Here is a 27789-nt window from a genome sequence, read left to right as displayed (position 1 = left end):
TTTGACTATAAAATTTCAAACTGAGTTAGATATCAAAGGGCATTCATAAATCCACTAAAAGATAATTTGGCAAGAAAGCTTTTAGATAGCTGCCACAAAGAATGTGACTAGGAAACTATTATTCTATTATTTTATTTCTTTTCTCCCTGTTTAGTGGCAGGATGGCATTGTATAAAGTAGGACCTAAAATTGATCTGAAATTACCTTCATGTTAACGAAATGTGTAAGATGTGGTGGCAGCTTTATTATATACCATGCCAAGCACAAGCAAGCAGTACACATTACTTAAAACACTTTTTGTTTTATGATTTAAAATTCTCTCCTTAATATGCCATGTTTCAATGACATTTTGAGTTGGTATATAGCAATTATTCTGATGCTAAATTTTGTGACCATGGCAGCTAGGAAGATAAGTATTATAATCAATTGTTGGTTATCATGAATTCAATTAAAATTTTACTTGAATTGTTTTTAGCATTTTTGTGTTTGGATGACAGTAAAAGAATTCCTAAGATTAAAAAAATATATAATTGCCAGTAGTAAAATATGTTCCCTTTGAGAGACCGAAATTGATGTCACTCTGCTTTGCTTCCTGAATCTTAATTTTCGCTTATGTAGTAGACATTTTAGATTTAACCAAATGCTTTTTGCAGCACTTTAGTATTTTCTATTTCTGGCTTTTTAGTCCACGATTTTCCTTTTTTGCTTTGTTGTGCACTAAAATAGTGTTTATAGACATAAACATATTTTAAATTTCTCCAGATATAATGTTGCTTTGCTTCTTGTCTAAAATTGATCAGATATATTTTATGATTCCCTCAGTTATTATTTTGTCTGACTGATAGAGTGTTTCTCAGAGAAAACTGAATATAGAAACCAGGTATAGTGAAATTGTCTAAACTGATGGTAGAATTAAAATTACTAAGTTTATCCATATGAACAGGAAAAATCAAAAGCAGGTGTAATCAAGGTCATAGGTGCATTTTAGAACTGAATATAGTCTTGTAAATAAATGGAATTCTAGAAACTACATAAAACTAAAGAAAACAAAAACCTTATGGCTCAACCTTTTAAAAGGCCTAAACATTAAACAACCATCATTAACTCAAAATGAAACACTGCCTCAAATGGACAGCATTGATGTTAATACGCATTGGACATATGTATTTCTCTTCCATTAATTTTAGCTTTTTACGAAGTTCAAGATATTTTCCACGTATACAGAGAAGTTCTGTTGTGAGAGAGAGAAATTGATCAAAATAAAATATTTTTAATACTAGTCATTAATTGAACACATATTTATTAAGTGCCTATTATGTAAGAAGCACCATGATTATGTGGATAAATACCATTTGCTTATCCAAGGAGAGTCCATATTGAGGACAGATATATACGACCTGGTCTGTAGGTGTCCTATATGTTTATATTTCATTTTAAAATATAATTTTGTGCTTTAGCCATCAATATTTTATTGAATAAAACATTTTGGTGCAAGAAGGGATCTCTTAGAGATTGTGTTTTATGGATTACCATTTTTTAAAATTTGAAACTTGCAACCAAATTTAGCTCCAGAAAGCAGCCCAGGGGAGAATGTGAGTGAGTTTATGAATGGCCTCTGCTCTCAATAATTACCCAGCTTGGGCTTTTCTTTGTTTACATGACTTTTTTTTCCTTTTTCTTTGGTTACAGAGATAGTGGATAGTTCCCTTACTGTGCCAGGATTTCTATACACTATCAGAAAATTTTCCTGTTCTGTGGGGATGGGTGTGTTGCTTTGAAAAATTGTTGTTCAAAGGAGTGGTCGCTAAAGTGAATGATTATTCAGGGAAGTAGGTTGCCTGAGAAAGCAATGAGGTTATAGGATAAAGAGGCCCGAGTGTTCAGCTTTGGTCATCCCTTTTGTGCTTACAGTTAAATGAAGCTATAGAAATTGAGTGCAACTAATTGCTGGGTGAAAATGCCCTTGCCAATTGTCTCTTGTTTAAGGGAGGTCTGATAAATTGCTTGGCCTGTTTTGAGTCAATGGCACTCAACGAGCTATCATTGTGTGTGTGTGTGTGTGTGTGAAGGTGGTGTGGGCAAAGGGGAGGGAGGTGAACTTTTCCTTTAACTGTTGTGATCCAAATTTTTTTTCTTGACAATTCTTGGTAAAATAACTGCAAGTTTGCCATGCTCTTAAACCCTATTTAAAAGTGAAAACCTTTCTAAACAAGTATATTTGAGCTAACTTTTTCTTCACAATAGCAGCTATCTTAATAGCCGTCCTTTTTTTGGCTTCCAATGGAACGTATGTACTTTCAGTTTTTAAAGACAAAAAGCATGCACTGCAAAGTGACTGTATACTTTATTTTCTCTCCTAGTTGCCTTCAAGAAAAGAAGAAAGAATCCAGGAATGGGTCTCTTAAATGAGGGATTTTCCTTGGAGGGAAGGGATGAGTGGAAGGAGTTCTATTACTATTACATTCTATTGCTTTCTTTACATGAGAACAGGATCACAGATTTTATCCTAAATTAAGGAAGTGTTTGTTTCATATAAACAAAGGATATTATAATTTACATGTTTCTTCCTGTACAAAGTTCAGAACAGCATCTCAACAATAGCCTAAGGCAAGTGTTTAACCATGTTACTGTCTTTGACAGGTTCTAACAAAAGCATCTCCCAAACTATTCCGAAAATTTATTTAAATGGCCTATTTAAATGGCCGTTTGCCTTGGCAAATTCTGTCAGCATAAATGTCAGGTGGTTTTTAAAGATACTGCCTCTTTTGAAACTATTCAGCCTAGCCTTTTCCTAAGTCACTATTATTACTTTCAGTGATTCTCATAGTCATTAAAACTGACAGAAGCGTATACAAGGCTCCCATGGTTTTCCTTCTTGGAACATTATATTATGTATTAGTTTTTAAGTAAAGTTTTAAAATTCAAATTAGGCAACATGAAAGAGTGCCATGTTTATTTCAACAAGATTCCAAATATTTAAAGAACAAAGTCCTGTACTATGCATGTAATCTTTTCTATTACCTAATTCTCGTTCCCAGCAGTCTCGCTGTCTCTCCTTTACATATTGCACCAAGGTCTTGAACTCTTTGATCAGAGTTATCAATAGGAAAATGAAAGCCAATAGGTATTGACTGAAAATGTTCATATTATGTAGATCCTAAAGATCAGTCACAGAGAACATTGTGTGGAGAAAATACCCATCCAAATGAATCTATGTGTAGTGTCCCAGGGAGAGCTACAAATAATAAATGTGCAGTGATGAGGTAGACTTGGGGAGAACTGAACTATGAAACAGTCAAGTGTAGTGGCTAATAGTGTAAGCTTAGGTTTTAAACTTCTTTGGTTTAATTCCTGGTTCACGGACTTGCTAGCTATATGCTTCAGTTGCCTCATCTATAAAATGGGGTGATAATAACACCTAAGTCATAGGATTGTTATTAGAGTCAAATGCAATAATATATGGTGGAAAATACACAGCACAGTGCCTGACACACAGTAAGTGTTAATGTTGTATTACCCAGAATAAATGACTTGACGTCTCATGACCTTGTGTCCTCATTTGTAAAGTGGGGACAATAATACCTTCCTTCAGAGTTGTAGTGAGTATTGAGATAACATGTGAAGGTGTCCAGCACAGAGTTAGCACTGGATAATTCTTTCTGTTTGTATTATTGATTTATAAAAATATAGCCAACAAAAGGCATTAGCTGCACAAACTACGGTAATAAATTAAATGAATAGACTATAAAGTAAGGGTTCCTTTGACACTGGGAAGATTAGGTAAACACATATGCTTGAAAGGCTTATTAGGGCTCTGCTAGCTAAGAAAGACTAATGAGGAAAAGCATTAAAGCAATTTTCTAAAACATGGTATATGATCAAAAGACTGGAGCAGCAGGAATGTATTTGTAATGTTTACTGGCATAAATATCCTTTAGAAAGAGTAATTTGGAAGTTCCCATGCTCTTAGGGTCTTTGAACTTGAACCTCAATATTTGAAATGAAGTTTTTTTAGTGTGTGTTTTTTTCTTTTTCCTTTTTAAAATGTAGTGATGCTGAGCATTAAAGCTTGCTTGCAGTCTGCCTCTTACCTAATGCTTCCTCTAGAGCTACACTTCCAGTAGGGTAGTATGTGCTTATTTACATTTACACTTAAATTAATTCAAATCCAATAAAACTAATTATTCAGTTCCTCAGTTGCAATAGCCACAATTTTAAGTGCTCAACAGCCACATGTGGCTAGTGACTACTGTACTGTACAGCACAGATACAGGGCATTCCACCACTGCAGAGAGTTCTACTGGACACTGCAGATCTATATATTCAAGCTATTCATTTAAGTATAGAACTACCTCTAAGATCATCACAATTCAAAGAAATTCATGGTGGTGCAAATGTGCAATCAAAGGGCTGTCAAAGTACATGATCAGCTTTAACGGACACATAGGAATGAAACACAAAATGAAGCCACAAACTTTCAAAGTATAAGCTTAGAATGACAATTTCAGTAGAAGGAAAATTAAATTCATAAAACTTTTATAAAAGAGCTGAATGAAATATTTTTATGTATGTATGCACATATAGTCATCCTTTGCTATCTGAGGAGGATTGGTACTTGGACCCCTGCTCCAGGTACCAAAACCCACGGATGATCAAGTATCTTATATAACCTATGCATATCCTTCCCTGTATTTTAAATCATCTTTAGATGTGTAAATACAGTGTAAACACTATATAAATAGTTGCCAGAGTGCACCAAATTCAAGTTTTGCTTTTTGAAACTTTCCAGATTTTTTTTTATATTTTCAATCCTTCGTTGGTTGAATTTGCAGATGCAGAACCTGTGGATACGGAGGGGTGACTGTATCTATCCTTTATATAATTTCCCCAGAACCTTACTTTTTGAAAGAGTAAATATTTAAAAAGAGGAAAAAGATGAAATAACCCCCCTCAATCAAAATGCACCTTCCTTTCTTTTAGCACATGATCTGAGTTTCATAGCCTCTCTGGAACTGCCTATGTCCCTTAAGCTACTGAATTAATTTTAAACTTTAGTAAGTAAAGTTCAAATATCATTCCCATTTTTACTGATAAGGTAACCAAGGCACAGGAGTGCTATGTATCTTGCTCGAGTTCATGCAGCTAGTATGTGGTAGAACTGGGATTTAAATCTAAGCAGTCTAGTTCTAGGTCTATGCTTGTAACCACCATGCTATACTGGATATTCCTGATCTATACATTTGACTCTTATTTATGTCATATAGTCTCTGATATCTGATTCCTGTATCCCAACTATGATTTAGGTTAAACCAAGGTATGAACAATTATCTCAAGTGATGTTGTAAAATTATCCCAGAAAAGCAGACTGATTTTAATCCATTCTGATCTTAAAATTGGTAATGCCATGTGTACTTTATAAGAGGAGGAGGAGGAGAAAAAGGGAAAGAGAAGGGTGAGGAGGAGAAGAAGGAAAAAGGTGGGGATGAGGAGGAAGAGGGAAGAGGGCTGCTACAACTTTCCCAAAGTAGAAAATGACTTTAGTCATCATGGGAAAAACAGTCTTGGATTTCATAATAAGCCTAAATCTACTAATTATAAACAAAATTATTTTTCAACAAAACCCTACCTAAAGAATGTTGCCAACAGGCAATATTTATCGATTTAGCAAATGCGAGCCACAGGAATAAACGACTCAATACTAGGCTGAATATTTGATCAGAAAAAGTAGGGCTTTCCTGCAAAATCAAAGGGCTTAAATGATATGAGAATTAAATAAAAATTCAATGTTTTATTGAGTTTAGAGTTCTGTATGTACACTCTGTAAATATATCATGCGGTCTACTTCAAAAAAAACCCTGTTGAATTGGTAGAAGTTTAAAATATTTAATCAGGGCTATTCTCTCACACGGTCAGTTATGGGTGGATTTCTTGTTTTCAGGCACCAAAAAGTTACTTTTGATAGTAAATAATAAAAAGAGTCAAATATCTAGCCTCTTATTATGAGAATTAGTCAAATCTAACAGGAGAATTTTGTTCCACAACTTGAAAAACAGAAAATATAATGAGGCAGGATATAGGTGTGGGAAAGTATAGTGATTAAGGGCATGAGTTCTGGATTTAGTGATTAAGTAGCATCACGCTACTTGAGTTGGAATCCCAACACCTTAGTATTAGCTGTGTGATCTTCAGCTAGCTACTTAACCTATCTTTGTCTAACTTTACTCATATGTAAAATGGGGTTATAGTAGTACCTTTCTGATGGCAGTTTTTCTCAGTGTTAAATAAGATGATCTATGTAACATATTTGGCATAGAAAGCTCTTAATAGGTGTTAGTTGTCATTATCATCTTCATCAAAGGAATACAAGACTGACAAGTTTAAAGGATTTGAAATTGTCTTGTCTGTATGGAAAAATAAGCTGGGAGTGACCTCTTATATTCACAGAATGTCGGAAATAGAATGGGGCTTAAAGATCCTCCAATCCACACTTACACATACCCACATCCCGTTTCTCACATGAGGAAACAAGCTCAGGAAGATGGCATGAGTTGTTCATTATCCCAGCTGGCTGGTGGTATAGTGGTATAACTAGAAGTAGAACCTAGGTCTCTGGACTTCAAGCACAGGACTCTTTCCACTATATTATGATAGTCACCACCACCCCTTCCCCAGCCTTCAATTATTTTGTTATAAGGAACATGGGGCTATGGCATAGAGGGCATAAGTACAAAAGATGTAACTATTCATTAGATTTAATGATTTCAACATGAAGAATTTAAGGAAGCTCTATACAGATGAGTGACACTGAAAATTAAACATTGATGTAGGTTATCAAGAGAGAGATTTAGATTTCTATTCCTGAGATGCCTTTAAAACTAAGACATCCTCTTCATTCATCCATTCATTCATTCACAAACATTTTTGATCACTTCCTGTAGAATAGGCAATAGCTACTTGTGGAATGACTTGCTGCAATCCTGCCTAGAGCTAGATGCCACTGAAAGTAACTTCCATCATCAAGACAATGTTCATTTTGGACCTTTACTCACACTACTTACCTAATTCCGTAGACTTTCAGGGGAAAAGGGTTTTCTTTAGCAAGTTTTTCTGAAATTAATACACCTTATATTCAGATAGGTTTTTTTCCACCTTATGATAAGTCTAATACTGCTGCAATTTAAACTCATGCTGGTCACTGCCATATGTCTTAATCTCTTTGACCCATATTAAGCTATCTCCTTAATATTTTACTTTTTGAAGTCATTCCATTTGTCCTTCGTTTCCATAGGGTTGTATGGGAAAAGCCACATTTGCCTAGATCAATTCTAATAATGAAGGCTCAGAACAATTAAGTAAAGCATAATTTGTGGAATTAATGTACCAGCTTTCCAAATATAAGAAGATTGAATAATTTCTTCATTTTAGCACTAGACTAGTCTTTGTGCAAATACACCAATTTGCCTTTTGAATATCTGCTATCTTGGCATCTGAGTAAAGTAACTGCCTATCAATATATGCCCTAAAGATGTAAGATACATATACACACACACACACATATATATTTGTGTATGTGTGTGTATTCCTACTTGGGTTAATTTCAGCAAGTTTATAAAACTTCTCAGTGTACTCTTTCATCTTAAAAGCTACTCCACATAGCTAGTTAAGTCTCATTCTGTTTAATTTGCTGATGTCATCAGATTTGAATAGGGTAAAGGGAAAGGGAAAGAACTACTATCTATAGAACAAGGTACCAGGCAGTGTGCACTAACTGTATTCTCAAAATAACCCTAGTATTACTAGCCACAGCCTAAAAAGGCTAAAAGTTTTCATAAAAGCATCTTTCACACATGAGTAATTTTACACTTTGCTGATGGATGTGGAATTGGCATAGCCATTTGAGAAATCAATTGGGCAGTATGTGTTAAAATGAATAATGCACATATTCTGTGCCCTAGTAATTCCACTTTGTGGGATTCTAGAGAAATACTCACATTGCACAAGTATGCTCTGCAGCATAGTGGAAACCTGGAAACAATTTTAAAAAGATATATAAGTAAACTATCAAACAAACATTATGGAACACTATAATTTAAAATAATGAATTAAGACATTAATCTATAATATGAGATATTGTTAGGCTTACATTGCAGAATAATAAAAGCAGTAAATATTATTTATACATATATGTATATATATGGGTAAGAGATTTGAATGAAGGGAGGATGGTTAAGGGAAGATCTTTGACTTTATAAATTTTTATGTTAGAGTGTATTCATGCACTATTGCATAACTAAAAAGCACCTTTTTTGTCTTTCTGAACTTATTCCTGTTGGATCTGTGGGCCAAATCCACCTGCACTTGGTTGTATTTGTAGCCATTTTCCTAAACTGAAGAACACGTACCTGTTTGGTCTAAAGTCTTTAATTCTGTGCATTTGCCTGAGCAATTATCCTCAGCTACCAGCAGGAAATCTGGGAACCTATTCAAAGTCTGCCTAGAAACATTAAGCTTGCAGTGTTGCTGTTGATGTAACAGAGGGAGGAAGATTGAAAATGTTACAAGTTGAACCAAAAGGAAAACCACAGTGTGCAGAACATTTGGCAGTCTGAGTAAATGCACAGTCCTGTTTTAAGAACAGCATGTTACACCTACATTATAGCTATACTTCGGTATTAGTCTGTCAGTGTTTCCCTTGTAAGTCTGTGATTCCGATTTTTAATACCTCCTTGATCTGAAGAAAACACTATTTTTATCATTTTAGGAATATATCCTGGAGTTGTGTCAATTGGTTGTAAATTATAGTAATGTATGAAGAAATTGAGTAATGCTGTCAACTCTTTGCACACTGATGAAGTTATGCAATTTGCTGATCTGGGAAAAACGTAAAGAATGCCAGCATAATCGATAGAGTGACCATTTTATCTAATCATTATCAAAAATCATACTCTCATCTTTATGGATCATTCTTTAACATCAGAACCTACTCTTTGAAATTAAACTAGAAGCAGATCACACGAAGCAGAATTAAAAATCAGCTTGAAGTAATCTAAGAGCAGTAGTCTTAGTTGAGTTTTCAAAGGTAGTTTCCTATATTGGTTTCAGATTTTTTTACATTTAATGTTTTTGTTTGATAAATTTTAAATCTTGTTAATTGCAGACATACAATAACATTGGGGGATACATCAGCCGAGTTCTCAAAAAAGCAAAAAAAGGGATGCAAACTAAAAGTGCAAGAAGTATGTATTGTTATGAAAGCATTCTAGAAATTATTTTTCATTAGATTACTCGCAATGCTGACAAAGGAATTGGTAATGTGCTCTTTGGAAAGATGGACATCATCTAAGAAAGCACTAAATAACGTTCTTATTTCTGACAAATTGGGTTATTATAAAAATAAAGGAAATGATAATACCTTAACCTAAGACATTTAAATGACACTGCTCAGTAATAGTTTCTGAACCCCCTTTTGTTTCTATCAACAGGAACTTCATTCTCCAACTCTGAAAATATCTACTTGTGCCCCAAGCACTCTACATAAAACCCCAAATACTGAACAGGTAAAATAAGATATGGATTAGATTAGATTAATTTCTTTTTGTATAAACCTTGCTTGTATGTTTAAGTGATCTTTAGGCCCTCATAAAGCTTTACACATTCACAAAAATTCAGGAACATAAAACTGGAAAGGAGAGCCTTACATATGAAAGTCAGCTCAGCCCATTATAGGAATATGAAGCAAGTGCTGTGAATTGAGGTTTTCAATTTCATTGTCTACTCAATCTGATTGTTATTGTTTGAGTGCAGTTTATTTTTTGCCAAGGATCTCCCACTGATTATGTGTATATATATATTTTTTAAAATTTATTTTTATTTATTTATGGCTGTGTTGGGTCTTCGTTTCTGTGCGAGGGCTTTCTCTAGTTGCGGCAAGCGGGGGCCACTCTTCATCGCAGTGCGCAGGCCTCTCACCATCGCAGCCTCTCCTGTTGCGGAGCACAGGCTCCAGACACACAGGCTCAGCAATTGTGGCTCACGGGCCCAGCCACTCCGCGGCATGTGGGATCCTCCCAGACCAGGGCTCGAACCCGTGTCCCCTGCACTGGCAGGCAGACTCTCAACCACTGCGCCACCAGGGAAGCCCTGATTATGTATATTTTAAAGGTCCTTGATCTGAGCAGAAATGAAGTACCTAGATCTTGGATTGATTGTGGATGTGACTTTGTGAATGATAATACTGTACATTTATATCCAGAGAGAATAACTTACAGGGTCAGAACTAGCCCTTCTCCAAGGTGCATGATTTGAAAGACACACAAGGTCAAGTTCCCTTAACCTTTATGACCTAATAATCCCACTTTTAAGATTATTTTTGAGTGTACACATTATATCTCCAAAGGTACCTGTAATAATAATTAAATACCATATTAACAAATATGTGTTTAATGAGCTAGTCCCACATATTAAAAAGTAAATTCTGAGTAAATAAACCATATGACATCCTAAGTTTGTTAGTACACAGGAGGGGAGTATAAAGGCTGCAGGATTTGGAGGACAGGAGGGAGAAAGATACTGTTCTGAGAAAACATGCCTGCCCAGACTGAAGTGTCATGATGTGAACTTGAATAGTGAAGGGCCAAATGGACAAAAGCTGGTCTCTAGACCTGGGGTACAGTGAGGAAAAGGTGATATTATTCAGAACAAGTAAGATTATCAAAGAAAAGTTTGCCTACCATGTCCCAATTCGGCCTGGCCTAAAACTAGATCAGTTAGAGTCATGCATTTATTCAGTGAACATTTGCTGAGTGCCAAGTATGTACCAAATATTGCACAAAGATGAATTGGAACCAATCACTACTCCCAAAGAACTCAGACTAACATGGGTCACACACCTAACAAAACATAGGACAGTGGAATAAAGGCTACAACTGAGTTAAAAGTGGAGCCCCACAGGATGGACCACCAACATAGGATTAGCTCAGAAAAGTAAGTCTACTTAAATCACAGAGCTGTTCACTACACTCAAATCCAGTCATAAAATTGCATTTACTGTTATTTTTCATAATAAAGGGCTCTAGAATTAAGTTTGCTGTAAATTTTACTTCTGACAAAAAATGTTTATTCTAGAAAATTTGGAAATACAGAAGAACATAAAGAAGAAAAAATAAAATTCACTCATGGCCCATCCCCTACCCAGAGATAGTACTCTTAGCATTTTGTTGTGTTTTCTTCCATTCAAATAAAAAAATTAAGATCATACCATATATGCAGTTTTATATCTTCATTCTCACTTAATCTTATATAATATTATGAGCTTTTTAATGTAAATTTGTATTATCAAGATCATTATTTTGATGGCTACATATTTCAGCTTATGAATGATTATTTAATCTTTCCCCTCTCCACAGGAAAATGCTCCTCCCACTGTGCCCTCATCAGCATTATTATTTTAACATTTTCCCAGTTAAAATATGGTATTCTTTTGTTATGTTTATTTGATTCTTAGTTTGTTTGAATAATTTTTGTTGTTTGTTAATCATTTGCTTTTCTTCTTTTCTGCTTTCATACCGTTTGCTCATTTTTCTACTAATGTGAAGATTTTTTTTTCTCACCGAGGTATAAAAACTCTCTTTATATTAATGATACCCATTCTTTTTCCATCAAAAATTTACAAATGACTTTGTTCTGGTGTTTTGTCTCCCTTTTAACGTTATTTATGGCCCTTGCCTGCCACCACACTGAAGATTTAAATGTTTAAGTGTATACACACACAGTTTTCTCTTTGCGTCTCCTTTCATTTTTTAAATTATAGGATGTCCTTTCCAAACAGAAGATCTGATTAATAAATATTAAGCTATATATTCTTCTAATCATGTGGGGGCATTTACAATGAAACAAATATTTTGAAACTCTCATCAAACATAGTTTGGAATGTGTGATGAATTACTATGCAATGAGTATAATAGAAATACCTAGCATGGTGCTGAGCCCATAAACACACTCTTTCATGTATGTTTTTGAGACTGAAATTAACCAAAACATAAATTCATATGTCATCATTTATGTAAATGGTTTTTAAAATTTCACTCTGAAAATTGCTCCCTATTATTCTGGCTCCAAGGTCACTAAATAACTATGATTATATGCAACTTTTATCTTTTCTTCACAGGAACTCCATTCTCCAACAGTGAAAGTCACTACATATCCGCAGACCACTATTAGGCAATATGTAGTGCAAAATCCTGAACAGGTAAGCTATATCATGCAAACTCTTGTACCAACCTAGTAATTCCTCAGAAGTTGATAGCTTAAACAAGAAGGGTGAGTCAGCTACTAGATTCCTAAAATCAGATTGTTGGAGTTCTTCCAGTTATAAAGTTACTTTCTGATCATTAATATTAACAAAGTCATCTTTAGCTCCAGACAACCATGTGCCTCAGAGATGCAACAGTTCCAAGTAGCATGGAAATTCTTGGGTTATAAAGTCTTTCTGCTTCTATAGCACCACCCTTTGTGCACTTTGAACTAAAGAAAAAAGGGACAAAGTTCTTTCACAGGCTTCATATAAAACTATCACCTGTTGCATTGGCGGTTGGAGTCTTTAGTCTATTTAGATTTACCATTGAGATATGGGCTAGGAAGAAGAAAATGAAAAGTCAAAAGTTCAAAAGTGTCTCCATGCCTTTGTTTCCTACGGTGTATGAACTTTTGTGCCTAGAAATGAGGTCTTTTGAAAATTACATTATTATATTTTCTACAAAGATATTTAACCTTATATTATACAAACTAGGATATTATTCTCTGACTCATTTTGAGGAGAAAAGAAAAAAAAAATTTCCCACAGTAATAAGCCTTCCTCAACACACACACACACAAACACACACACACACACACACACACACGGCCTTACTTTAGCTGCTGCGACAGGAGGTTCTTCTATGGGGTTATAAGGACAAAAGTTTCACAAATAGAAACAGTGTGCCCCGAATAATAATACCACAATTCTTTGCTTTTCTCTTTATTTTATTTTTCTACTACTGCAGGAAACAATTCTCCTCTCTCTCAAAAATAAAATTGATCATTTGCTTCAGCTGTGGAAAACAAAGTGTTAAATTAGGGTAACACACTTGGTACTAGTCTAGTTGAGTGGGAAGTATATATTAATACTATTCTTCTGCTTGTATCTATCTCCCATCTTTCTTCTTTCTTTATTCATTTAAAAATTATTGTCTCATGTCTCTTTAGCTAGAGAGGCTGTTAGTTGTGCACATGTGCGTGTGTGAACCTATGAGCTTACAGGCTCTGTGTTGGAGAGGGTGACTGTTTTGGACATTTCCTGGAGTTTTCATACATCTATGTATAAATCAAGAGAGAATGTGATTATAGTAAAGCAGCTGCTTTCTCCTTTTGCAGAATCAAGTGTTTAAGCAACAAATCTGAAAAATGTGGGGGGGGGGAAGGGAGACATGAGGAAGGCCTCGGAGATGAGACTGTACCTCTTTCTACAACTTGGCCAATCACTTTATGCTTTCCCCTTTTCCCTCTCACTCTTTTTCTTCCTTTCACAAATAAACTGGGGAATATGCATACTTGAATGCATATTACACTTGACATCCCTGGCTCTCAAAGAATTAGTTCTAGATAGCACTTTTTTTTCATGATGTGAGAAGTGTTGTGTTTGCCTAAGATATATCCATGGAGAGATTTTATATATCGAATCATTTGAATTCCAGCCTTCTTTGCAAGTGATTCTTATGTGACTTTGGATGCATTCTTATTCTTTAGTTAATGAGGAAATGGAAGAATTAATATTTATTGGATATATACCCCATGCTAGGCAATTTACATATTTTATCTCATTTAGTTCTAAAAAAGTGAGAAAACAGCAGCACAGAGAAGTTGTCATTTATTCAGTGAATTTTTTTTCCCACAGGTTTAATGGGTTTAATAAGTTTACCCTTTCAGTTCCTATTTGCAGCACCCAATATCCTTTGAAATACCAGGCAGACCCATCAGTGGCCAACAGTAAAGTTCAGATCTCCAGAGTTTAAAAGTTCAGGTTCTCTGAGCATTCTGTGCTGCAATGGCACTTGTCCAAAATTGGTACCTCCCTATAGTTGGGGGCACATTAAATGTACCAGTGAAAAAGACTTTTTTCCCCTTCAAGGGGAAGGAAGAAAATCACTTCTCAAAACCTAGCAGATCTAGCTGTGAGGTCTTTCCTCCTGTTCCATCTCTTCAGGCTTGTTTTCCTTGTAGTGGAGCAAAAGAACAAATGTAACCTGAGTTACAAGAAACAAGACAGTGATGGCTATAAAGGGAGTGACCAGGAGCAGCAGAACCTCCTTTACTCCCACATCCAATATGTGTACTTCACAGAAAAACAAAAATAACAAGTCCACAAAATACAACAGCTAGAATTACAAAAACCCATTCATCCAAGGGTGGTGGAAGGCAGGAAGGGGAAGTGGGAAGATAAATGGCACAGGGAGAAATTCAAATCAGTCCAGGCATGGGGGATGGCAAATGCTAGAAAAGAGCAGAAAAACCTGTGGTCCTTTCAGACTCACCGGTGTTTAAAATCCATACTGATGTCTGGAAGATTCTGCCTTATCTGCACCGAAGACAAAAATCCCGATTCCTGAAGATGGCAGAAGAGTAGGACATGGAGATAACCTTCCACCCCACAAATACAACAGAAATACATCTACATGTGGAACAACTCCTACAGAACACCTGCTGAACGCTGGCACAAGACCTCAGACTTCCCAAAAGGCAAGAAACTCCCCACGTACCTGGGTAGGGCAAAAGAAAAAACAGAGACAAAACAATAGGGATGGGACCTGCACCTCTGGGAGGGAGATGTGAACGAGGAAAGGTTTCCACACATTAGGAAGCCCCTTTGCGGGTGGAGACTGTGGGTGGCAGGGGGGGGAGCTTCGGAGCCACGGAGGAGAGTGCAGCAACAGGGGTGCAGAGGGCAAAGCAGAGAGATCCCTGCACAGAGGATCAGCGCCGACCAGGACTCACCAGCCCGAGAGGCTTGTCTGCTCGCCCGCCGGGGTGGGTGGGGGCTGGGAACTGAGACTTGAGCTTCGGAAGTCAGATCCCAGGGAGAGGACTGGGGTTGGCTATGTGAACACAGCCTGAAGGGGGTTAGTGCACCACAGCTAGCCAGGAGGGAGTCTGGCAAAAGTCTGGAGCTGCCAAAGAGGCAAGAGAATTTTTCTTGCCTCTTTGTTTCCTGGTGCACAAGGAGAGGGGATTAAGAGCACTGCTTAAAGGAGCTCCAGAGACAGGCACGAGCCACGGCTATCAGCGTGGATCCCAGAGATGGGCATGGGACACTAAGGCTGCTGCTGCTGCCACCAAGAAACCTGTGTGCAAGCACAGGTCACTACCCACACCTCCCCTCCCAGGAGCCTGTGCAGCCTGCCACTGCCAGGGTCCCGTGATCAAGGGACAACTTCCCCGGGAGAACACACGGTACACCTCAGGCAGTTGCAATATCACGCTGGCCTCTGCCACTGCACGCTCACCCTGCATTCCCATACCCCTCCCTCCACCTGCCTGAGTGAGCCAGAGTCCCCAAATCAGCTGCTCCTTTAACCCTGTCCTGTCTGAGCGAAGAATAGATGCCCTCAGGTGACCTACATGCAGAGGCAGAGCCAAATCCAAAGCTGAACCCCAGGAGCTGTGCAAACAAAGAAGAGAAAGGGAAATCTCTCCCAGCAGCCTCAGGAGCAGCAAATTAAATCTGCACAATCAATGTGATGTACCCTGCATCTGTGGAATACCTGAATAGATAACGAATCATCACAAATTGAGGAGGTGGACTTTGGGAGCAACGATATGTATATTTTTTTCCCTTTTTCTCTTTTTGTGAGTGTTTATATATATGCTTCTGTGTGTGATGTTGTGTGTATAGCTTTGCTTTTACCATTTGTCTTAGGGTTCTCTCTGCCTGTTTTTGTTTTTCCTTTTTTTAGTATAGTTTTTAGCACTTGTTATCATTGGTGGATTTGTTTTTTGGTTTGGTTGCTCTCTTCTTTACTTTTTATTTAAAAAATTTTTTAATAATTATTTTTTATTTTAATAACTTTATTTTATTTTATTTATTTTATCTTTTTCTTTCTTTCTTTCTTTTTTTCTCCCTTTTATTCTGAGCCGTGTGCATAACAGGCTCTTGGTGCTCTGGCCAGTCATCAGGGCTGTGCCTCTGAGGTGGGAGAGCCAAATTCAGGACATTGGTCCACCAGAGACCATCCAGCTCCACATAATATCAAACAGCGAATATATCCCAGAGATCTCCACCTCAACATAAACACGCAACTCCACTCAACGACCAGCAAGCTACAGTGCTGGACACCCTATGCCAAACAACTAGTAAGGCAGGAATACAACCTCACCCATTAGCAGAGAGGCTGCCTAAAAACATAATGTCACAAAGACCCCAAAACACCACCAGACGTGGACCTGCCCACCAGAAAGACAAGATCCAGCCTCATCCACCAGAACACAGGCACTAGTCCCCTCCACCAGGAAGCCTACACAACCCACTGAACCAACCTTAGCCACTTATGGCAGACACCAAAAACAACGGGAACTATGAACCTGCAGCCTGTGAAAAGAAGACCCCAAACACAGTAAGTTAAGCAAAATGAGAAGACAGAGAAACACACAGCAGATAACGAAGCAAGGCAAAACCAAACCAGACCAAAAAAAAGGAGAGGAAATAGGCAGTCTACCTTAAAAAGAATTCAGAATAATGATAGTAAAGATGATCCAAAATCTTGGAAATTGAATGGAGAAAAAACAAGAAACGTGTAATAAGAACCTAGAAGAACTAAAGAGCAAACAATGATGAACAATGCAATAAATGAAATAAAAAATTCTCTAGAAGGGATCAATAGTAGAATGACGGAGGCAGAAGCAGGGATAAGTGACCTGGAAGATAAAAGAGTGGAAATAAACACTGCAGAGCAGAATAAACAAAAAAGAATGAAAAGAATTGAGTACAGTCTCAGACCTCTGGGACAACATTAAATGCACCAACATTCGAATTATAGGGTTCCCAGAAGAAGAAGATAAAAAGAAAGGGACTGGGAAAATATTTGAAGAGATTATAGTTGAAAACTTCCCTAATATGGGAAAGGAAATAGTCAATCAAGTCCAGGAAGTACCGAGAGTCCCATGCAGGATTAATTCAAGGAGAAAGACGCCAAGACACATATTAATCAAACTATCAAAAACTAAATATAAAGAAAAAAGTATTAAAAGTAGCAAGGGAAAAACAACAAATAACATACAAGGGAATCCCCATAAGGTTAACAGCTGAACTTTCAGCAGAAACTCTGCAAGCCCGAAGGGAGTGGCAGGACATATTTAAAGTGATGAAAAGGAAAAAACTACAACCACGATTACTCTACCCAGCAAGGATTTCATTCAGATTTTCAGGAGAAATTAAAAGCTTTAAAGACAAGCAAAAGCTAAGAGAATTCAGCACCACCAAACAAGCTTTACAACAAATGCTAAAGGAACTTCTCTAGGCAGGAGACACAAGAGAAGGAAAAGATCTACAATAATAATCCCAAAACAATTAAGAAAATGGTTAGGAACATACATATCAATAATTACCTTAAATGTAAATGGATTAAATGCTCTAACCAAAAGGCATAGACTGGCTGAATGGATACAAAAACAAGACCCGTATATATGCTGTGTACAAGAGTCCCACTTCAGACCTTAGGACGCATACAGACTGAAAGTGAGGGGATAGAAAAATATTCCAAGCAAATGGAAATCAAAAGAAAGCTGGAGTAGCAATTCTCATATCAGACAAAATAGACTTTAAAACAAAGACTATTACATTACAAGACAGAAAGAAGGACACTACATAATGATCAAGGGATCAATCCAAGAAGAAGATACAACAATTGTAAATATTTATGTACCCAACATAGGAGCACCTCAATATATAAGGCAAATACTAACAGCCATAAAAGGGGAAATCGACAGTAACACAATCATAGTAGGGGACTTTAGCACCCTAATTTCACCAATGGACAGATCATCCAAAATGAAAATAAATAAGGAAACACAAGCTTTAAATGATACATTAAACAAGATGGGCTTAATTGATATTTATAGGACATTCCATCCAAAAACAACAGAATACACATTTTTCTCAAGTGCTTATGGAACAATCTCCAGGATAGATCATATCTTGGGTCACAAATCTAGCCTTGATAAATTTAAGAAAATTGAAATCGTATCAAGTATGTTTTCTGACCACAACACTATGAGACTAGATATCAGTTACAGGAAAAAATCTGTACAAAGTACAAACACATGGAGGCTAAACAATACACTACTAAGTAACCAAGAGATCACTGAAGAAATCAAAGAGGAACTCAAAAAATACCTAGAAACAAATGAAAGTGAAAACACGATGACCCAAAACTTATGGGATGCAGCAAATGCATTTATAAGAGGGAAGATTTTAGCATTACAATCCTACCTTAAGAAACAAGAAACACCTCAAATAAACAACCTAACCTTACACCTAAAAGAATTACAGAAAGAAGAAGAAAAAAAACTCCAAATTTAGCAGAAGGAAAGAAATCATAACAGCTGGTTCTTTGAGAAGATAAACAAAATTGATAAACCATTAGCCAGACTCATCAGGAAAAAAAGGGAGAAGACTCAAATCATTAGAATTAGAAACGAAAAAGGAGAAGTAACAACTGACATTGCAGAAATACAAAGGATCATGAGAGATTACTACAAGCAACTCTATGCCAATAAAATGGACAACCTGGAAGAAATGGACAAATTCTTAGAAAGGTATGACCCTCCATGACTGAACCAGGAAGAAATAGAAAATATGAACAGAGCAATCACAAGTTATGAAATTGAAACTGATGAAAAATCTTCCAATAAGCAAAAGCCCAAGACCAGATGCCTTCACAGGCGAGATCTTTCAAATATTTAGAGAAGAGTTAACAACTATCCTTCTCAAAATCTTCCAAAATATAGCAGAGGGAGGAACACTCCCAAACTCATTCTATGAGGCCACCATCACCCTGATACCAAAACCAGACAAAGATGTCACAAAGAAAGGAAACTACAGGCCAATGTCACTGAGGAATATAGATGTAAAAATCCTCAACAAAATACTAGCAAACAGAATCCAACGGCACATTAAAAGGATTACACACCATGATCAAGTGGGGTTTATCCCAGCAATGCAAGGATTTTCAATATACGCCAATCAATCAATGTGATACAGCATGTTAACAAATTGAAGGAGAAAAACCATATGATCATCTCAGTAGATGCAGAGAAGGCTTTTGACAAAACTCAACACCCATTTATGATAAAAACACCTCAGAAAGTAGGCATAAAGGGAACTTTCCTCAACATAATAAAGGCCATATATATGACAAACCCATAGGCCGCATCACCCTCAATGGTGAAAAACTGAAACCATTTCCACTAAGATCAGGAACAAGACAAGGTTGCCCATTCTCACCACTATTATTCAACATAGTTTTGGAAGTGTTAGCCGCAGCAATCAGAGAAGAAAAAGAAATAAAAGGAATCCAAAGCGGAAGAGAAGAAGTAAAGCTGTCAACAGTTTGCAGATGACATGATACTATACATAGAGAATCCTAAAGATGCTACCAGAAAACTACTAGAGCTAATCAATGAATATGGTAAAGTAGCAGGATACAAAATTAATGCACAGAAGTCTCTTGCATACCTATATACTATTGATGAAAAATCTGAAAGTGAAATTAAGAAAACACTCCCGTTTACCATTGCAACAAAAAGAATAAAATATCTAGGAATAAACCTACCTAAGGAGACAAAAGACCTGTATGCAGAAAATTATAAGACACTGATGAAAGAAATTAAAGATGATACAAATAGATGGAGAGATATACCATGTTCTTGGATTGGAAGTATCAACATTGTGAAAATGACTCTACAAAGCAATCTACAGATTTAATGCAATCCGTATGAAACTACCACTGGCATTTTTTACAGAACTAAAACAAAAATTTTCACAATTTGTATGCAAACACAAGAGACCCCAAATAGCCAAAGCAATCTTGAGAATGAAAAATGGAGCTGGAGGAATCAGGCTCCCTGACTTCCGACTATACTACAAAGCTACAGTAATCAAGACAGTATGGTACTGGCACAGAAACAGAAATATAGATGAATGGAACAGAATAGAAAGCCCAGAGATAAACCCACGCACATATGGTCACCTTACCTTTGATAAAGGAGGCAAGAATATACAATGGAGAAAAGACAGCCTCTTCAATAAGTGGTGCTGGGAAAACTGGACAGGTACATGTGAAAGTATGAAATTAGAACACTCCCTAACACCATACACAAAAATAAACTCAAAATGGATTAAAGATCTAAATGTAAGGCCAGACACTATCAAACTCTTAGAGGAAAACATAGGCAGAACACTCTGACATAAATCACAGCAAGATTCTTTTTTACCCAGCTCCTAGAGAAATGGAAATAAAAACAAAAATAAACAAATGGGACCTAATGAAACTTAAAAGCTTTTGCACAGCAAAGGAAACCACAAACAAGACGAAAAGACAACCCTCATAATGGGAGAAAATATTTGCAAATGAAGCAACTGATAAAGCATTAATTTCCAAAATTTACAAGCGGCTCAAGCAGCTCAATATCAAAAAAACAAACAACCCAATCTAAAAATGGGCAGAAGACCTAAGTAGACATTTCTTCAAGGAAGATATACAGATTGCCAACAAACACATGAAAGAATGCTCAACATCATTAATCATTAGAGAAATGCAAATCAAAACTACAATGAGCTATCATCTCACACTGGTCAGAATGGCCATTATCAAAAAATGTAGAAACAATAAATGCTGGAGAGGGTGTGGAGAAAAGGGAACCCTCTTGCACTGTTGGTGGGAATGTAAATTGATACAGCCACTATGGAGAACTGTATGGAGGTTCCTTAAAAATCTAAAAATAGAACTACCATACGACCCAGCAATCCCACTGCTGGGCATATACCCTGAGGAAACCATAATACAAAAAGGGTCATCTACCACAGTGTTCATTGCAGCTCTGTTTACAATACCCAGGACATGGAAGCACCCTAAGTGCCCTTCAAGAGATGAATGGATAAAGATATGGCCCATATATACAATGGAATATTACTCAGCCGTAAAAAGCGAAAGTGAGTTATTTTTAGTGAGGTGGGTGGACCTAGAGTCTGTCATACAGAATGAAGTCAGAAAGAGAAAAACAAATACCGTATGTTAACATATATATGGAATAAAAAAAAGAAAAGAAAAATGGTCATGAAGAACCTAGGGGCAAGACAGGAATAAAGACTCAGCACTACTAGTGAATGGACTTGAGGCCACGGGCAGGGAGAATGGTAAGCTGGGACAAAGAGAGTGGCATGGACTTATATACACTACCAAATGTAAAATAGATAGCTAGTGGGAAGCAACTGCATAGCATAGGGAGATCAGCTCGGTGCTTTGTGACCTCCTAGAGGGGTGGGATAGGGAGGGTGGGAGGGAGGGAGATGCAAGAGGGAAGATATATGGGGATATATGTATACGTATAGCTGATTCACTTTGTTATAAAGCAGAAAATAACACACCACTGTAAAGCAATTATACTCCAATAAAGATGTTAAATAAAAAATTCCCGATTTCTCAGAAAGAGGGGAATATGCACAGGGCCCTTGGCAGAGTTGGTGTTGCCTTCCCTGGTGGGGGAGGTGAACAAGGAAAAGAGCTGCCATTGCGCCCCTCCAATCCCGCCCATCCCCTCTTGAAGGCAAGTGACTCAGTGGCCTGCAGCAGCTTTCAGTTTGGCAGGACATGGGTAAGGTGAGGGGAACTTTACTGCAGAAGTTGAGCTACTCAGGGCAACTGCAGGTAGACCATCTTGTGGAAGAGTCTGTTGCTTAAGAAAACCACCAAGGAGAAGAGGTGCAATTGGAAAAGGCGCTGATAATGAATAAAGGAAATAGGATAGAAAGGAGGCAGCCACTGTCAATGTAGGAGGACCGCATTGCTGTGAGGAAAGACAAGGGCAAACCAAATGCAATGTAGTAAGGCCAATTCTTTCTATGTTTTACAACTGCTGGTGAATTTCAATTCCTTTATTGAACCAACGATATTTGAAGCAGTATAGTGAGTAGAGAAGAGACATGTGCAGGAGACTAACCAGCTGACCAACAAGATGGATTGGGAAGAGACTCATAAACATCCCTTGGAGGAGAAAAAGAGCCTGCAGCAAAAGGTTGAAGAGCATGTCAGCAATTATTTTGCTGAAAGTAGCGAATGGGTGAGCTTTCCTCCCTGATACCTCGAATGCCAGATCAGCTATATCCTGAAACCCGATTGCGTTCACAACTTTACTAAGCACAAACGGGGAGCACCCAAAGAGCACTGAAATTTGACGTGAGGAAGAATTCTAGCCACAACCAAACATCCCCAGGAAGTGATGGTTCACCAATAATTTGGCCCACTGCTGACTGAAGCACAGGAATAAACACTCAATAAAACAAGAGGAGACAACCAGAATATCCCACCATTCCAAGTGCAGCACTGAAAAATTCGACTAACAACATGTGGTTCACTGTCTTGCTTCCTCTCTATACTCTGGGCTCTCCTCTGAGCCAGGACACTGCTTGCCCTTCTTTGACGCTGCTCCTCTCTCTTCTGTTGACTTCGACCTTCTAGCTTTGAGATGGTGCAAATTCCCCAGATGGAGTCTTTGATTCCCCTGGCAAGGTCCTGTAGAAAAGTTTTGACACTGTCCGCCATATCTTCACTGCCCAAACTATCAACTACACAAAGGAGAGAGAAATGTCCCCAAATCTTTCACCATGAAGGACCCGGCAGCTTCGCTGCCACGTCTTTGGCTCCAGGCCCACCGCAGGCCGGCTCGGCTCCTCCACGCCCCTCCGCGCCCAGCCACCCAGTACCACCTATCAGTGAATTTTCACTGAAGCTCCTGCCTATTCAGTTAATTTTTATCGATTGCCCACTATGCACCAAAAATTACCCCAAGAACTGGAGATAGAGCAGTGAACAAAACAAGGTCCCAACCTTCTTGGAACTGAAGTTCTTAATTGGTCCCAAACCATTCGGTTACAAAACAGCAGAGTTGGAACTGAAATCGAACAATGCAGATATGGGAGAGGAACATTTGTGAATTAAGGACGATTGATGATGTAGGTGAATTAGGATCCAGAGACCCACCCACATACCACTCCTCTCCCCCATCCTCACCAGCTAGAGTAATCACAAAAGCAGAGAAATCAGAAGTATGTATGCAAGTACATAACATATTTGTAACACTGAGCCTGCCTCATTATGGTTGTGTTCAACTGCAAAGAAGCAAATAGTTTCTCAGGGAGAAGATGCAGCAGAGGGTTAAAGAAAAATGATCATTTTAACTTTAACATTTTCAGCTTCTAACTCTTTACAGTATTGAGGGATAAAACAAATTTCAATCCCCATGCTTTGTAAACAAAAATAATCTAACTGGTTTTGCAGAGCAGCTTGAAAATCCTGTCCAGATACATTTTATTTATCTAAGTATATGCCTTTTTGTTTGTTCTTTTAAATTCCCTCAGTAGAAGATTCTGGCTAAATTACAATATTTATAATAAGCTGAGGCTCCTAAATGGCAACTTTATCCTCTTTCACCTTCCAGTTTGTCTAATCTTTACTTCTCCCTGTAATTAAACTGATCTCAATCCGCTTCTCTCATGATATCCTTCTAACTCTGTTCAGCCTTTTTATTTTTGGTTGCTCCTGATCTTCCTTATTTTCCATTTATTGTCATTTTAGTCAAGGGATTTATGCATTCTGGTATATAACATGACTCAGAAATGGGGAAATATTTTTATTCCATCAGTAGATATAATCCAAATTATATTAATCATTTTCATTGATTTTCCACTTGCAGAGCTCCTACTTTGGGAAGGGCACTCTACAGCCTTCAAATTGGAAAATAAAAGGAAATAAGACATGGTTCCCAAACCAAAGGAGCTGACAGTTCCTCTCAGGAAGGGGAATAAGATATGTCCACAAACAGCTATGTAAAATATATAGTGAGGTGTATGATAGATGCCATAAGAGAAATACAGATGAAGTCTTACTGAAGTTCAGAGGCTGGGGATAACACATTTGTTTGGGAAATCAGAGAAGGATTTATTGTGGTATTTAAGGGATTATTACAATGAACATCGTTATTGGTACCATTTTACTAATGTGGAAACAAAAGCTTAAATAAGTGTGACTTGCTTAGGTCTTCTAACTAAATGTGTCACTCTCTATCTTTTCTGACTGTTATTCTGGGGGTAATTTTGACAAGTTTTGATAACCTGTATTGGATTTGGGGTTAAAAGAAGAAAAATCAAATATGACTTAAGCTTTTCAGTTTGAGATACTGGGAACATGGTAGCCCAATTAAAAGGAGTAAGAAGTAGGGGAGAGGAGAAGCTGGTTTGGGAAAGGGGGAGACTGTGAGATCTGTTTGAACCAGTAGCCTTTGAGACACATGGCAGGGAAGATGCCCAACAGGCAGTTAAAAGGTAACTTGAGGAAGGTCACATTTGTGATAGAGACATAGGAGTTATTCCTCTTAAAGTTATCTTTGTAGCTGTGGGAATGAGTGAGATCACTGAGGGGTAATGGAAGGGGTTGAGGTTAGAACCTAAAATGCCTACTCTAAAGGAACAGAAGGAAGGAACCACTTTCACAGGTAGAGGAGCGGTCAGAGAGGGATGTGAACACAGACTAACTGAAGCAAATAGAGAAAGGGGGCAGTCAACCATCTCAAAGGGCCAAAGGGCCAAGGAGGATGAGGTTTGAAAATAGAGTTTGACCATTAAGAAAGCAATGGTGATGTTTGAGAGAGCAGTTGTAGTATACATACGGAGGCAAAATCCAGATGCAAAAAGTTAATGGGTGACTGGATCAAGAAGTGGAGGAAATAAGTGAGGATTACTATCCTAAAAAGGATATTGGTCAAAGGAGGAGAGATGGAATAGTAGCACAGAATCTTGGAGATCTGAGAGATTTATAGACAGAGGGAAGTAACTAGTAGTAAGGAAAAGTTAAGATGCAGCAGAGAAAGGGAAGAAAGGGGACATGATTCTGGAAGAGTCAAGAGTGGATAGGATTCCAGGTACAGACAGAGAAGTGACTTCCAGATAAAAGAGGAGTATGTTATTCCATAATGAGTGGAAGGAGCAGAAACTGAAGAGATTTTTGAGGTGGGGAGGAAAATGGAGGAATCTCATTGGACAGATTATATTGGTTTTCTCAGTAAGTAGAAGGTGAATGAACAAACATGAGCATGGGGCTTTCAGGAAAAAAAAAGATTTGTAACCGTAGTTATAGAGAACTTGGTGAATACAAGTATGACCATGAATGTCCGAGGGCTTCTTAAAGTTGGATAACTTGAATTCGTACTGAGCCACATCAGCAAATCTTTTTTTTTTTTTAGCACCTTTATTTATTTATTTATTTATTTATTTATTTAGGCTGTGTTGGGTCTTCGTTTCTGTGCGAGGGCTTCCTCTAGTTGCAGCAAGCGGGGGCCACTCTTCATTGTGGTGTGCAGGCCTCTCACTATCGTGGCCTCTCTTGTTGTGGAGCACAGGCTCAGTAGTTGTGGCTCACGGGCCTAGTTGCTCCACGGCATGTGGGATCTTCCCAGACCAGGGCTCGAACCCGTGTCTGCATTAGCAGGCAGATTCTCAACCACTGCGCCACCAGGGAAGCCCAGCAAATCTTTTTTAAAAAATGTTCTCCAACAAGGTTTCATGGCCTGGGAACAGTAAAGTGGATGTTGGGGATTATGTACTTTGTTAGATGTGAGAACTACTCCCAGAGGTTCTAAAAGTAACAGTTAAATTATAAGATCAGCCATCTTTGAAAACACCTGTTAATTTTTAGGGTGGGTCTGGCACCAATTCCAATGTACAGGTAGAAAAATAAAATAAGCTACCAAATAGTGAAACTGTCTAGCAGCTCATTTATTAGAAATCTAAAACTTTTGATTAATTTTGCTGACCTGTTTTATGCAGAGTGATCTATTCATATTAATATTTGGTTTTACTTTCTTATAGAGTTGGGGAAAATAATAGTTCCCTAAATTTAGAAGTTTTTCTTTCAGTAGATCATTTAAAATAAGTCCAACACACAGTTTAGGGAGAATCAATACTCTTAGCACCTAAGTCCTTTTTCTTCTTAAAAAATAATAATGGTTCAGCATTTAGAGTGAATTTTAGTTCATAGAGAAGAAAATTTCATGCTTTTGTTAAATTTTTTTCCCCTATTAGAAGATGCTTACATCCGTATATGAAAGTTCATATCGACCCTTCTCATCCAATCATCTGTTCATTCACTATGGGGTATTCAAGATGGATAAAGTCCCTGCCCTCAACAAGCTTACTTTTGTGTATTTTTTTTTATCTATTTATTTATATTTATTTATTTATTGGCTGTGTTGCGTCTTCATTGCTGTGTGCGGGCTTTCTCTAGTTGTGGTGAGCAGGGGCTACTCTCCGTTGTGGTGTGCGGGCTTCTCATTGCACTGGCTTCTCTTGTTGGGGAGCATGGGCTCTAGGAGCCCGGGCTTCAGTAGTTGCAGCACGTGGGCTCAGTAGTTGTGGCTCGCAGGCTCTAGAGCACAGGCTGAGTAGTTGTGGCGCACGGGCTTAGTTGCTCCGCGGCATGTGGGATCTTCCTGGACCAGGGCTCGAACCTGTATCCCCTGCATTGGCAGGCAGATTCTTAACCACTGAGCCACCAGGGAAGTCCACTTTTGTGTATTTTTAAACTCGATATCCTAGAAAAGTTCTAACAAGATTCTCATAAACTATTTTAAAATCAGTATTGATTTTAAATATTATATTAATGTATTATTCAAAACCAATGCCTTTTATACATTAACATGACAGATTAAAGGTACTTTAACATACATATTTTGCTTGGTATAAAGTACCCTTCATTACTATCCCTATGATAAAGGAACTGAGCCTCAGAGAAGGTAAATGACTTACCTAAGTTTCCACAGCATGTAGGTGATAGAGGCAGAACTGAATACAGGTTTTATTAACCCAGAAATTTTTTTCTATTATACCTATTTCCACTAATTTTAGTAGTCAAACCCAATAGATTTGTAGTAGTTCAAATCCAATCTACTTTGTAATTCTCACCTGTTGACCTCCCTGAAGCATTTATACCTTCACTCACCTTCCTATTGCTTCTTAAAAATTTCTCTTCTCTTGACTGTATGACATTTTTCTCTTATGATTCTCATATGTCTGAAGATTTGTAGTTCTGTCTTTGATCTTCATTTGCCTTTTCAGCAATTGCATGATTTTAACTAGAACTTCTAAGCATATGATTCTGAAATCTAGAACAATAGCCATGGAATCCCCACTTAGTTCCAGACATGTGTTTTCAACTGTGTGCTGTAAAAGAGTTCTTTTGCTAGTTATTTGCAATAAGTTAATACATGTTTAAGGGATTACTATGCACTATATACTTTGCTAAGTGTTATGAAGAATAAAAATATGAATCTGACCTAGATTCTTACCAGGAGCACAGAAAACTCCATGTGTCTCCACTTTTACTGTTTTAGTTTTTGAGTCCATTTACCATATAGTAGATTCCTCAGGTTCAAGATCTCATAGTCTTCTTTGAAAAGTGCTGTCCTTGATGATTTAGGATAATTTTCTAACTG

At 37.5% G+C, this 27789-nt stretch overlaps 1 protein-coding gene and 1 pseudogene across 1 annotated transcript in view; one reads left to right on the top strand and one right to left on the bottom strand.

Annotated features, from left to right (window-relative positions):
* POF1B (POF1B actin binding protein) overlaps positions 1-27789 on the top strand; it is a 95431-nt gene that overhangs the window by 2814 nt on the left and 64828 nt on the right. The window contains exons 2-3 of the mRNA XM_059910710.1: positions 9483-9557; positions 12167-12247. Of these exons, the coding sequence (XP_059766693.1) occupies positions 9483-9557; positions 12167-12247 (156 nt within the window). The remainder of the gene's footprint in view (positions 1-9482; positions 9558-12166; positions 12248-27789) is intronic.
* LOC132357604 (etoposide-induced protein 2.4 homolog) lies at positions 21862-22895 on the bottom strand (annotated as a pseudogene).

The sequence above is a fragment of the Balaenoptera ricei genome, chromosome X, assembly GCF_028023285.1.
Source record: "Balaenoptera ricei isolate mBalRic1 chromosome X, mBalRic1.hap2, whole genome shotgun sequence".
NCBI lineage: Eukaryota > Metazoa > Chordata > Mammalia > Artiodactyla > Balaenopteridae > Balaenoptera > Balaenoptera ricei.
Note: the sequence above shows the minus strand (reverse complement) of the source record. Positions and strands in the feature narration are given on the sequence as shown.